Genomic DNA, 13,370 nt, shown 5'->3' with positions numbered 1-13,370 from the left:
TGGGGGCCACGGCCCACCCGCTCCCTAGGTTGCTCCCCAGGCTTAGACGCTTACCTTGCAGTCATCCTCGGAGTACAGGGAGGTGCGGGCCTCGCTGAAGAGGGGGGTGTCTTTGGGCACGTTGGCGAAGCAAGAGATGACTTCATCAAAATTTCTGGGGGTGCGGGTAGAGAGGGAGGGCTGAGGGGCTGCTGACCCATGGGGATGAGGTCAAGCTTCCAAGCCAGGCAGCAGGGAGCGCCAGCCCCTCCCAGTTTCCCAGCCAACACCCTTTGATCTTATCCAACTCTCCAGAGCTCAGGAGGTTCCCGTCTACTTTGTCCAAAGCACCCGTGAGGGGGTCCTTCCCAAAACGGAAGAATGAAACTAAGTGATCTGTGATCAGGAATACAGGGAAGGATTCCAACACTTTCGGGCATCAGCTGGGCTTGGATTAACTCTTGGCTCCCATTTTTACTGGCTGGGAGATCCTAGAAACCTCATCTCACCCCTGAGTCAAAGAAAGATAATAAGAGTAATCCCAATGACTCATGAGGCTGTTGTGAAAATTCCACAAGATACTCCAAGCACAAAGCAAAACACATGGTGAAGGGCTGAAAACAGACCAGTACAGTAACTATCGAGAGCTAACATTTAGTCACTATTCTCTCTGCATACCAATTCTACTTTAAATATGTTATTTCACACGTATTCTCTCATTTAATCCTCAAGGCGTCCCTGTGAAGTGGGTCCTTTATCATTCCCATTTTACAGATGAGAAAGCGAAGGTATAGAGAGGTTAAATATTTTGCTCAGTCTCTCAGTTAGAAAGCACAGAGCCAGAATTCAAACCAGCAAGCTGACATGCAGGCTCACACTCTTGGCTACGATGCTATTATTATTCTGTTGTTATTGACGCGCTGTGCCATGTGTCTGGGTCTCTCCCACCCCATCTGTCCAGTGAATGGTTGGGGGGATTCAAGGGAAGCCTGCCCAGCCCCCATGCTCAGGGTGTTTGGGAGACCGGGCCACACTGGGTACCTGGTGAAGTCCTCGAATCTCCTGAAGGCTACCATGGCCCCCATGCGCTGGCACAGTGGGGAGAAGCCGCTGTCCATGAAGAGCTCTGTGCTGTGCCTCAGCAGGTCAGGGTTGGTGATGCTGATGGGCACGGTCATCCTGTAGGGTGATGGCAAGTGGGGGATGAGGCAGCTGCTTGCAGACCCAACGCTACGAGCTGTTCCTGCTCCTGAAGCTTCAGTGAGCTGGACCAGATTTAGAGCTCTTCCAAAGCGGGGCTTAAAATGGGCAGGGGATAAGACAATGGCTGGGGCCGGGGCCTGAGGAAGGTTTCATCTGATCCCTCAGGACCTAGTGAAGAGTAAGAGCTCAACAAATGTAGGAATCAATGATGCATGCATGAGAGTCCAGTCCCAGCACAGTCCCACGGGGAGCCCGAAGTGCTGAACTTGACCACAGAGAAGAAATACTCCCAGCATCAATTTCTCCTGGAGAAATCCACCAGCCCCAGGCAGCCGGTGAGGGAGTCAGGTTGTTCCTGACAGACACTCCAGTCCTCTGCTCCCTCTAATCCCTCCCCCTCCATCAAACTTGTTCTTGAGACAAAGTCAGCAGCCTTCTGGAGTTTAGACGATGATGCTCCCAGAACTGGCTGCTCACCAGCAGCAAATCTCAATGGGCCACCTGAGGTTGTCAGAATTGGGCCTTGGAATCAGCTACCGGAGAGGTAATCATATGGTGTGTAGGAAGTCAACACAGCAGGCCCCACACTACTCTTCTGAGAAAGGAGACCTGCTTGCCCTTGGCTGGCATCTGGGAACTTGGACTTGGGGAAGGTTCCTATCATTCCCTGAAGGTGACAAGGGTGGCTCACTGCACCTCACCCGTTTGCACAAACAGTGTGGTTTATGCTGAACACCTGCTTTCTTCTGCAAGCCTGAGATTTTGATGCAGGGCAGAGGGTGGTGTGACCAGCCACCAATCCCTGGTGCAGAGCTGGAAGACAACCCTTCACTTGTGTTGTCACAACTCCTTGCTGGGGGAATGAAGTGCGCCCTGCATGAGTCCACTGGGAGAGGACCCTGGCAGCGCACTTGCTTTCCTCTGGACTTCACCCTGATGCCTTCTGCCTTGGCTAACCGCTTGGTATCCTTGCCCCCTAATGAGTCAGTGCTATGAGCATGACCACGTCCTGAGACCTGTGAGTTCTTCTAGGCAATGATCGAACCTGGGGGTGCTTTTGGGGATCCTGACACAGGTGTGTGCATTCCTGTTGGGTGCTCTGAAATCATGATCATGGCCCCTCTGCTCCCCGACAGCTCAATCCAGGGGTCACAAACTTGCAGTGGCAGTGTGGCTGAATGCCGCTCACAGAATGACTTTGGGCCATGCAGCATTTTAATAACATACATGAATTAACATGCATTCATGTATTCATTTAACATGAACCACCTGTCCCTATTGAAAAATGGAAGGACTTCAGGTCAAAAAAAAAAAAAAAAAGATTTCCTGCTTCTGCTGGAAAAAAACAATGAGAAGTCTGGTTGTGATGGTCAGTTTCCTGCAGGGCAACAGTGGGGAGAGCTAGGACAGCAGCCCCATAGCAGGGGGATGTAGCCAGTTCCCACCCAGCGCAGAGGTCCAGGCTGCAGCTGGCACAAAGCCCTGCCAACCTCTCACCTGACCTTCCCTTGGGTCTTGGTGACCTAAAGCACCACGTGCCTGGCCCTACACACACAAGTGTTGAGGGCCAAGCTGGGCCGTCTTGGGGGTAGACTTTATTCCTCATGGCTCTTTACGGAGGCATCAAAGGGCTGGGTGGTGGGGGCACCCACAGGCAAGGTCTCTTCACAGGCCCAAAATACATTTCTGGCACTGACAGCAATTGTGAGAATCTTAGATGGCGAGGAATCCCCAGGGTCCTCAATGTCTCTCTGGGTCAAAAAAGGACCCTGTGCCCATACTGAAAATCACAACCAATAACCTGGATATACATGTAGATCACAAGGCATGACCCACAGCCCTCAGAAGAGCCGCCCTTCCCTTCCTAACAGGGCTGAATTGCTGAGACAATAAGATCAAAAGAGAAGGCCAGGCACAGGGACTTGCGCCTATAATCCCAGCACTTTGGGAGGTTGAGGCAGGAGGATCACTTGAATCCAGGAGTTCAAGACCAACCCGGGCCACATAATGAGACCCCTATCTATGCAAAAAAAATATTTTTAAAGAATTAGCCAGGTGTGGTGGCGCAAGCCTGTAGTCCCAGCTACACAGGGAGCTGAGATGGGAGGATCACTTGAGCCCAGGAGTTCAAGGCTGCAGTGAGCTATGATCATGCCACTGCTCTCCAGCCTGTTTAGACTCTGTCTCTAAACAACCAAACAAAAAAATCAAAAGAGAAAAGAATTCCTTCTCAGGAGTAGACAGCTACAAAATATCTTATACCACCACTGCTCCCCAAATCCCCAGAATGACCCCAGGCTGCAAGCAGTCAGTCCCCTTTCTCTCAATGGGGTAAAATGTCACAATCCTATTTTTGGAAATTAGAAGGGTAAAAACAAATAACTAGGAAAGGCAGTGCCTCCTGGGGAAGCCCCCTTGTCTTCATCCAAAACATGGCAGCATCTTTCTTCTTAAAACCAACAGGAAAAGAAAGTTAGCTTAAAAATCCCAAGAGGCCAGAAAAATCCCTGCTTCACCAAAGCATGAACCCTATTGCCTGTACAGATCTGATCAACCGAACTCCCAAATCACAGTGACATCACTGCAGCCATAGGCAAGGCCTTAGGCACCCCCATAAGAACCAAAACCAGAGGGGCGAGGGAGCGTGAGAGAGAACGCTTTGAATCCCAGGGAGACATAATTACTTTAAGAGAAGGTATCGCACTCTACCTGACCTAAATGGTATTAATACTTTGGGTCCTGAAACAAGATGGATTGAAAAAAAGACTGTGAGTGAGGAACTCAGACACATCTGCTATTCTTAGGTGAGCCAGGCATGGTGGCGCCTGTAATCCCATCACTTTGGGAGGCCGAGGTGCACAGATCATTTGAGGTCAGGAGTTCCAGACCAACCTGGTCAACACGGTGAAACCCCATCTCTACTAAAAATACAAAAAAAACTATTGGGGCTTGGTGGTGCATGTCTGTGGTCCCAGCTACTTGGGAGGCTGAGACAGGAGAATCGCTTGAACCCAGCAGGCGGAGGCTGCAGTGAGCTGAGATCGTGCCATTGCACTCCAGCCTGGGTGACAGAGTGAGACTCCATCTCAAAAAAATTTAAAAAAAGATATTCTCAGGTGAGAACACTGAGGGGATCTACTGAACTACAGCTCTTGGACAGCAGACTACAGTGGGCACAGACAGGACAGTGTGGGTGCCTCCGCACCTGGCTCAGAGGGCTGCTGAAGGCTGTGGAAAGGAATTGGAGGTGAGAGTGTGGCCTGGGCTCAAATTCCCACTCCACATGTACGAGCAGCTCAGCCTAGGTCAGGTGATGGCCCTGGGCCCCCATCTGTAAAACGAGGATGAGAACACATTTTTGGCTGACAGAGGATAAGAACTGAATAAAATAAGAGTGTGGACTAGGCACCATGGCTCACGCCTATAATCCTAGCATTTTGGGAGGCAGAGGCAGATGGATCACCTGAGGTCAGGCGTTCAAGACCAGCCTGGCTAACATGATGAAACCCCATCCCTACTAAAAATATAAAAATTAGCCAAGCATGGTGGTGCGTGCCTGTAGTCCCAGCTACTCGGGAGGCTGAGGCAGGAGAATCGCTTGAATCTGGGAGCTGAGATTGTGCCACTGCACTCCAGCTTGGGCAACAGTGCGAGAGTCCATCTCAAAAAAAAAAAGAAAAGAAAAAAAAAGAGTGTGGGAGCGCTGAGCAGAGTGCCCAGGCCAATGGCATGCCACTAGATGGCAATAACAGAGTTAGTCATGGTCATCCCCGGGATCACTCACAGTCAACAACTTGCTTTGTGCCAGGCACTGTCTAAAATGCTACCTGTGCCTATCTCATGACTCTTCCCAATGGCTTGGGTGGCACTGTCCACTAGAACTTTCTACTATGGCAGAATGTTCTAGAACTCCACTATCACATAATATGGCAGTCATGAGCCACACAGTATGACTGAGAAGCTGAATTCTTTTTTTTTTTTTTTTTTTTTTGAGATAGAGTCTCGCTCTGTCACCCAGGCTGGAGTGCAGTGGCACAATCTCGGCTCACTGCAACCTCTGCTTCCCAGGTTTAAGCGATTCTCGTCCCTCAGCCTCCTGAGTAACCTGGGATTACAGGGGTGTGCCACCACGCCTGGCTAATTTTTATATTTTTAGTAGAAATGGGGTTTCACCAAGGTGGCCAGGCCGGTGTTGAACTCCTGGCCTCAAGTTCTTGATCTGCCCCTTTCAGCCCTGCGAAGTGCTAGGATTACAGGTGTGGGCTACTATGGCTGGCTCATTTGCATTCTTTGTTTTTTCTCTTTTTTTTTTTTTTTTGAGATGGACTCTTGTTCTGTCACCCAGGCTGGAGTGCAGTGGCACAATCTCAGCTCACTGCAACCTCCGCCTCCCGGGTTCAAGCAGTTCTCCCTCAGCCTCCCGAGTAGCTGGGATTACGGGTGCATGTCACCATACCAGGCTAATTTTTGTATTTTTTTTTCAGCAGAGATGGGGTTTCACCATGTTGGCCAGGCTGGTCTTGAACTACCGACCTTGTGATCCACCCACCTAGGCCTCCCAAAGTGCTGGGATTACAGGTGTGAGTCGCTGCGCCTGGCCTCTTTTTTTTTTTTTTTTTTTGCTTTTTTTGAGACAGAGTCTCGCTTCTTCACCCGGGCTGGAGTGCAGTGGGGAAATGTCAGCTCACTGACTCACTCCACCTCCCGGTTCAAGTGATCCTCCTGCCTCAGCCTCCCCAGTAGCTGGGATTACAGGCATGTGCCACCACACCCGGCTAATTTTTGTATTTTTAGTAGAGACAGGGTTTCACTATGTTGGCCAGGTTGGTCTGGAACTCCTGACCTCAAGTGATCTGCCCGCCTCAGCCTCCCAAAGTGCTGGGATTACAGGCGTGAGCCAGCATGCCCAGCGCATGTGCATTCATGTTAATGTAAATAGGCACACGTGGCTACTGTACTGAACAGTGCAGGTGTAGGAGGTGGGCTCTGCATTATCACCATGTTAGAGGGGAGAAAAATGGCACTGCAGGGAGCTCCCAGAGGGGAAGCGCTTATCGCTGATGTCTCCCCAGCAGCGTGCCCAAACACACTTGCCAGGTCGTTCCAGAGACAGGACGACAGAGGTCAGGGAGAACAGAAACACAGGCCATCCCTGGGTGTGTCTCATTCCATACCGGTTTGGGTGGGAGGAGGGCAGCATGAACTGGAATTCTACCACGCAGGTGCCGTCCGGGAGCTGCCGGTGCTGCAGGCTGTTTAACTCATAGGCGATGTAGCCCCTCCGCACGTAAACCTGACAAGGCAGAAGCACACGGACGTTCTCTTAGGGGGCACTGCAGAGTGTCCTCAAAAGCTGAGGGCACTTACAGGGAAGGGGTACCAGAAATGACCTCTAAAAGGTCTATCTCTAGCAGGCCGGGTACAGTGGCTCACGCCTGCAAAAATTAGCTGGGCGTGTTGGAAAAACAAAACAAATCAACAAAAAACCCCAAAAGCATCCTAGAAAAATCTCTAATTGACACAAATAGTATTTAGCACTTTAAAAAGTCACTATAAGCCAAGCATGGTGGCATGCACCCGTAGTCCCAGCTACTGGGGAGGCTGAGGCAGGAGGATTGCTTGAGCCTAGAAGTTCAACTCCAGCCTGGGCAACATGGCAAGACCTGTCTCTAACAAAACAAAAACTGTTTTTAAAGTAACTACAGAAGAGGTGTATTAGGTCTCACTGTCAGAAACAAAGAGCGAGGCCTGAGAAAGATTCTTCCAGAGGTGAAACCCATAGAAGGATAAAAGCTGCAGGCCCAGGAGACCCTGTGGCTGTAACACGCTAACAAGCCCAAGATGGTCTCCATGAAGACCCAGTAAACCTTCTCACTGTGTGACTCACAGGCTCCCAAGGATGCAGAAGAGAAAGTGGGGGCAACAGGGGACTGAGCCTGAGCTCAGAAGGTAAAGAATATTGGAAAAACTACTGCCAGCAAAGCAGTCCCAGGTAAGAGGCCCATGTTTAAAACACAAGACATCATCTCATATTTTCTTAAAAGGATTCTAAAAGGGCAGATTTACTGGGAGGCTGAGGCAGGCGGATCACTTGAGGTCAGGAGTTCCAGACCTGCCTGGCCAACACGGTAAAACCCTGTCTCTACTAACAATACAAAAATTAGCCAGGTGCGGTGGTGCACCCCTGTAGGCCCAGCTACTGGGGAGGCTGAGGAAGGAGAATCACTTGAAACCGGGAGGCAGAGGCTGCAGTGAGCTGAGATAGTGCCACTGTACTCCACCCTAGGCACCAGAGCGAGTCTCAAAATAATAATCATAATAAAAGAGCTGATTTAAAACTCCGATTTCCTGGAACCAACACACCACCTCTTGGTTCCTGAATTCAAGAAGACCTGAATTGTTGCTCCCAGGAATAAGACCACCTGGATCACCTGGCTCTAATCTGGGTTTTGCTACCATCCACGCCCTTCTACCTCATCACTTGGGGGGCAGGGGGTTCACCTTAAGTTGTCACCTGGGTTCCTCTAGCTCTGGCGGTTCCAAGCAGAAAAGTCTTTCAAAGGTATTTAATGCACGTGAGTCAGAAAGTTTAGATGAGGTGCCTCAGACTTGGCTCTCAGGGATTAGTATCTAATGTGCCCTGCCTGGAAGAGGCTGGAATGACACATGAGACAGCAGTGGTGACTAGCATGGAATCTGGAATGAGACAGACCCAATAATGCAAAACCTGGTTCTGCCACTTTCTAGCTGTGTGATGTTGCATAAGTCGCTTCACCTCTCTGAGCCTCAGTTCCTTCCTCTGTAAGATGGGACTATTAACATACCTACCTTGTATAGAAAAGGATAGGATCACATTCACAAGGCGTGTGGCCTAGGGTCAGGTGCATGGTGGCGGAAGTGAACAGCAGAACTGGCACGGTCAGTGCTGTTCTCTGGGCCTCTCCTACTTACCTCCAAGGATGCCATGCACACGACTTTGTTAGCGTGATAGAAGAAAGCAGGCAGGACGTCGAAGATGGTTGTTTCTGAAATTATTAACTTCTATGGGAAATGAAAAGGGGAAACAAGGAAAAGTAAATGTAAACAAGTTTCAGGTTTTTCTTTGTTTTTGTTTATTTGAGATAAGCTGGAGTGCAGTGGTGTGATCATAGCTCACTGCAGCCTCAAACTCCCAGCCTGAAGTGATCCTCCCACCTCAGCCTCTTGAGTAGATGGGACTACAGCGTGCACCAACATGCCTGGCTCTTTTTTTGTTTGTTTGTATGTTTTGTAGAGACAGGGTCTCACTATGTTGCCCAGGCTGGCCTCAAATTCCTGGGCTCAAGTGATCCTCCAGTCTTGGCCTCCCGAGTGCTGGGATTACAGGCATGAGCCATCTGCGCCCAGTCAGTGAGTAAGTTTTTTAATCACCAGTCTGATGAGTGGGGGCGGTAGAAACAGGGAGAAGTCATGCTTCGACCACTAAAAGCAATCAGTGCCCTGCAGTGCACTGGGTTCCTCCCGTTTAATCACGGGAGAGCTGACGGTGAAGAACTCTGGGATGATGGCACCTGGGACAGGTCTCCCAACAGGCACTGAGGGGGTACCTGAGAGCGTGTAAATGAGCCAGAGTCCAGAAACAGGGAAGATGAGGCCATCATTCAGCCATGGGAGGGCTCACAGCTTCCAGATATGCTCCATTACGGCTAAGGTTTGTAAACTGCACCAGGTGAGCCCCCGCTGCTGTCACACTGTCCTTCCTGCAGGACTGGGCTCCGTGCCCACCTCTCCTAGAGTCTCCCCAGGTGCCCCCTTGGGCAGCCCTGGCCACGTTGGGCTAAACTGCCTGCATCTGTGACTGTGCCCTGCACCCCACTGAGCACCTGGAGGGGCAAGAGGAGCCGCTTCCCCAGCGGCCCCCACCTGGGCCACAGTGTGTGCTCTGCAGAAGGTGAAAGGAAGGAGACGGGCTCACCTTGAGGTTCTCGGGGCAGAACTGATGGCCGTACATGTCAATGGCAGACAGGAAAATGGACTCCACCTGGTTGTGCCGCAGCTCATAGGAGGGGAGGTGGGAGGCAATCAGGATCTGCAGGGGGAGGGACGGGGGGCTGGTGTGAGCCAACCTCCCAGGGGAGAAGGCAGAGGCTCGGACACGGGCCGGCAGCGTGGTGGGACCCTGCATGGTGAGGGCTGAGCACAGTAGGGGCCACACAGGAGGGTGGGGGGAAGCGCACATCATGGGGACCGCACCCCGAAACCCTACCTGCCGGGCTCTGAGGGCCACTTTGCAGTGCTCGCTTTTGCTCAGCTGAGTGAGCTCATTAAGGATGGAGGTCAGCTCGTCCGATAGGGAAGGGTCTGGGCCACACAGCTCATCCTTAAGGGACAAAAAAAGAAGCCAAATGGCTTTTCTCCAGCCCAGGGAAACATGCAGCACTCATCTTGGCTGGGGGAGCGCCCGCCCCAAAAGCCAGACAGCTGCTCCGCTCTCCAAACAGGCCCGGCACAGCCTGATATGCAAATCCTCACTACTTTCTCCTGTCATTCATTCATTCATTCATTCACTCACTCACTCACTCACTTGGCCACCCATTCATCCACCCCAAAACATGCCCTAAATGCCTGGTAAGAACAAACAAATACAACTAAACCCCTGCCTACATTACTATAAATAGCCAGTGATAAGGCCAGGTGTGATGACTCACACCTGTAATCCCAGCACTTTAGGTGGCTGAGGCAGGAGGATCACTTGAGCTTAGGAGTTTGAGACCAGCCTGGGCAACAGGGCAAAACCTCATCTCTATATAAAAAAAAATATATAAAAATTAGCCAGGCATGGTGGCACGTGCCTATAGTCCCAGCTACTCGGGATCCGTTGGGAGGTGGAGGTTGCAGTGAGCTGAGATTGCACCACTGCACTTCAGCTAGACTCTGTCTCCAAAAAAAAAAAAAGTCAGTGATTATCAGGTGCATACTGTGTGCCAGGTGGCTAGTAAACAGCTAGACCCTTTATATACAACTCCCCAAATTCTCCCACCCCCATGAGGAGTTACTTACTTTGATTCCCATTTTACAGATAAGAACACTGAGGCTCAAAGAGGCAATATGCCTCACCCCAAAGCCACCAAACGTGTGCAAGACAGAGCGAGATTCTAACACAGGACTGTTCTGCCCCCAAAGCCTCCCGCTCTTTCCCCTACACATTGCTGCCTGACTTAATGGGTTCACAGTTTCAGAGAGGGACGTGGGGTTGAATCTTACAGGAGGGAGGAACAGTGTGTCTGTGTTGCATCCCTCCGCTCTGCTTCTGAAAGAAGAGCCTTTCTGCTGGAGACCAGGGCTGGGTGCAGCTGGTGTTCGCATCTCCTCTTGTGCCCTAAGTGCATGCGGGGCCTGGGAACGGCTCAGCGCAGGTGCTCCCTAACCACCCACTGAAGACAGAGCAATGAATGCTAAATATCAGAGCTCCTGAGCAATGTGCCCCCATTCCCTACCCCAGGCATCCACTAAGCCTGGTCTTCCAGAAGTCACCAGACGGTACAGCTATGGGGCATTTTTTTCTACATGTGTTTCTGCATTTTCCTATTCTAATGAACCGATATTGATTTTATCATCAGAAACAATTTTAACATATTGATATTTCATACACAAACACACAGGAATGTCAATGCTGAAGAAATGTGGTAGGAAAGTATCTAAATCTCCTCTCCCTTCTCTGATTTACTTTCTATTACCAAACGGTGGTGGCATAACTCTCCACCAATCCCCTAGGCTTGTGGCTCCCAGGGCAGGACAGCACAGGTGCTGGCCAGCAGCTAGACTGGTGGTTTTCTAAGAGGTGAAAAACTCAAGAGTTGTTTGTGTGAACATTTTTAAAATTCCCACATACACATCTAAGCGTGAACGTTAAAAAATCTGACCATTGCCTTCTACATACTACTACTACTAATAATAATAATAACAAAAATATTTTTCTAGGCAGGGCACGGTGGCTCATGCCTATAATCCCTGCACTTTAGGAGGCCAAGGCAGGCAAATCACCTAAGGCCAGGAGTTCAAGACCAGCCTGATCAACATGGCGAAACCCTGTTTCCTACTAATACTACAAAAAAATTAGTCAGGTGTGGTGGTGCATGCCTGTAGTCCCAGCTACTCCGGAGGCTGTGGCAGGAGAATCACTTGAACCCAGGAAGCAGAGGTTGCAGTGAGCCGAGATTGTGCCACTGCACTCCAACCTGGGTGACAGAGCAAGACTCCGTCTCGAAAAAAATAAAACAAAAAACAAAGAAAAAACATTTTTCTTTCTTGTTAACTTAGCGAAGCAGTGTCATCTTGTAAATTTTAGTCCACAGAATCATGTTTTGTTGCTTTGTGTCACTAACGAAGTCCCATGACCAGTGAATTGGTGTCAGAAACTAGGTCCCTTTAAAAGCCTCAAAAAAATTCATTTCAAAGTAACCATTCAATTCGCAAGTCTTTGTTCAAAACCTCTCAGGTACCAAATGCCATCAGGAGCAGAGAACTCACTATTTTCTAACAAATGGAACCAAGAAAGTCAGAAGAATAATGAATCTCACATTTATCTCCAGACTGTAATTGGTTCAACATTTGTAGCCTCTATCATCAAGGAGGTCCAGGCAAATGTCCCAATTCCCAAGAGCTGGGGGCTGCTCCACCTATCTTGCCTTGGCTGTCCTCTGGTGTACGTGACCTTTCAGGACTTCATGCCCAGAAGAGAGTCAATATGGGCACAGAGGAACGACCAGCATAATAACCCACAGACCCAAGCCCCAGCCTTTGAATGACAACTGGCTGTAATAGATTACAGGCATATTGTGCTTGACAAACACTCGAACTCCAGGAAACTCCATCCAAACAATGTATTTTGAAAAGCATTATATTATTTTAGCAATAGAACTCCCCACAAAGAGTGGATATCTCCTTGGGTGTAAGTTCCCAGTCCTGGCTGCACGTTGCAATCACTTGGGGAGTCCTCCCTCCCAATCAATTTTTACAAACTTCAAAACTACAGAAGAATTGAAGATGACTATGTTGAAAACCCCATAGTAATCACCTACATTCACTAATTGTTAAACTTTTACCATATTATCATATTTGATTTTTCTCTAATAAGAACGTGCATGTGCATACACACACACACTCTTTTTCTGAAAGTCAGTTGCAGACACCACAATCCTTTATACTATTTTAGCACATATCTCCCTCCCACCTACCTACAGAACCATTAAAACACCACAGAAACTGAACATTAAACCAATAATATTGTCTAATATACAGTGCACATTTAAGTTTCCCACAGGGAAACTTTCAAAAAGCACTAATGCCTGGGCCCCACCCCTAGAAACTCTGATTAAATTGACCAAGGGTGGGGCATGGGCAATTGTATTTTTTAAAAGTCTCCCCACCCCCTAGGTGATTCTAATGTACAACCAGGATTGAAAGCTGCTGTGTGAGATTTTTAAATGGTTCTTTACCAAAAACCCCAATATTTATTAATGCAATTTGGATAGGGGATAGGGTACTAACTGTCCTTTAAGATCATGGCCAAACTCTGCCCACTGACTGTTTTTGTAAATAAAGTTTTATTGGAACATAGCCATCCTCATTCATGTATCTATTGTCTGTAGTTGTTTTCAGGCTACAGTGGCAGAGCTCACAGAGCTGAGTAGTGGCTACAGGGGATGGACGTCCTCAAGCCTAAAATCTTTACTATCCGGGGCCCTTCACACACACACACACACACACACACACACAAATTTGCCAGGCCCATTGTGGTGGCTCATGCCTATAATCCCAGCACTTTGGGAGGCCAAGGCTTGTGGATCCCCTGAGGTCAGGAATTCGAGACCAGCCTGGGTAACATGGCAAAACCATGTCTCTACTAAAAACACAAAAATCAGCTGGGCATGGTGGCGCATGCCTGTAATCCCAGCTACTCCAGAGGCTGAGACAGGAGAATCACTTGAACCCTGGAGGCGGAGGGTGCAGTGAACAGAGATCGCACCACTGCACTCCAGCCTGGGCGACAGAGTGAGACTCTGTCTCAAAAAACAAACAAACAAACAAACAAACAAAAAAGATAGATAGAAGACAGATAGATAGAACCCCGGAGGCGGAGGTTGCAGTGAGCCAAGATTGTGCCATTGTACTCCAGCCTGGGCGACAGAGCAAGACTCCGTCTCAAA

General features: G+C 49.4%; 1 protein-coding gene across 7 annotated transcripts in view; it reads right to left on the bottom strand.

Moving 5' to 3' along the window:
• ACACB (acetyl-CoA carboxylase beta) overlaps nucleotides 1-13,370 on the bottom strand; it is a 170,154-nt gene that overhangs the window by 38,509 nt on the left and 118,275 nt on the right. For 6 of the 7 annotated variants that reach the window (XM_077954887.1, XM_077954888.1, XM_015152720.3 and 3 more), the window contains 6 exons: nucleotides 9,428-9,541; nucleotides 9,137-9,250; nucleotides 8,134-8,223; nucleotides 6,357-6,475; nucleotides 1,021-1,158; nucleotides 55-154 (listed from right to left, as the gene is read on the bottom strand). In XM_077954887.1, coding sequence (XP_077811013.1) covers nucleotides 55-154; nucleotides 1,021-1,158; nucleotides 6,357-6,475; nucleotides 8,134-8,223; nucleotides 9,137-9,250; nucleotides 9,428-9,541 — 675 coding nt within the window. Of the gene's footprint in view, nucleotides 1-54; nucleotides 155-1,020; nucleotides 1,159-6,356; nucleotides 6,476-8,133; nucleotides 8,224-8,293; nucleotides 8,769-9,136; nucleotides 9,251-9,427; nucleotides 9,542-13,370 lie in introns of those variants that run through there. The other variant, XM_077954890.1, reaches the window with a different exon arrangement.

The sequence above is a fragment of the Macaca mulatta genome, chromosome 11 (assembly GCF_049350105.2).
Source record: "Macaca mulatta isolate MMU2019108-1 chromosome 11, T2T-MMU8v2.0, whole genome shotgun sequence".
Taxonomy (NCBI): domain Eukaryota; kingdom Metazoa; phylum Chordata; class Mammalia; order Primates; family Cercopithecidae; genus Macaca; species Macaca mulatta.
This window is presented reverse-complemented; position numbering and strand designations above follow the sequence as displayed.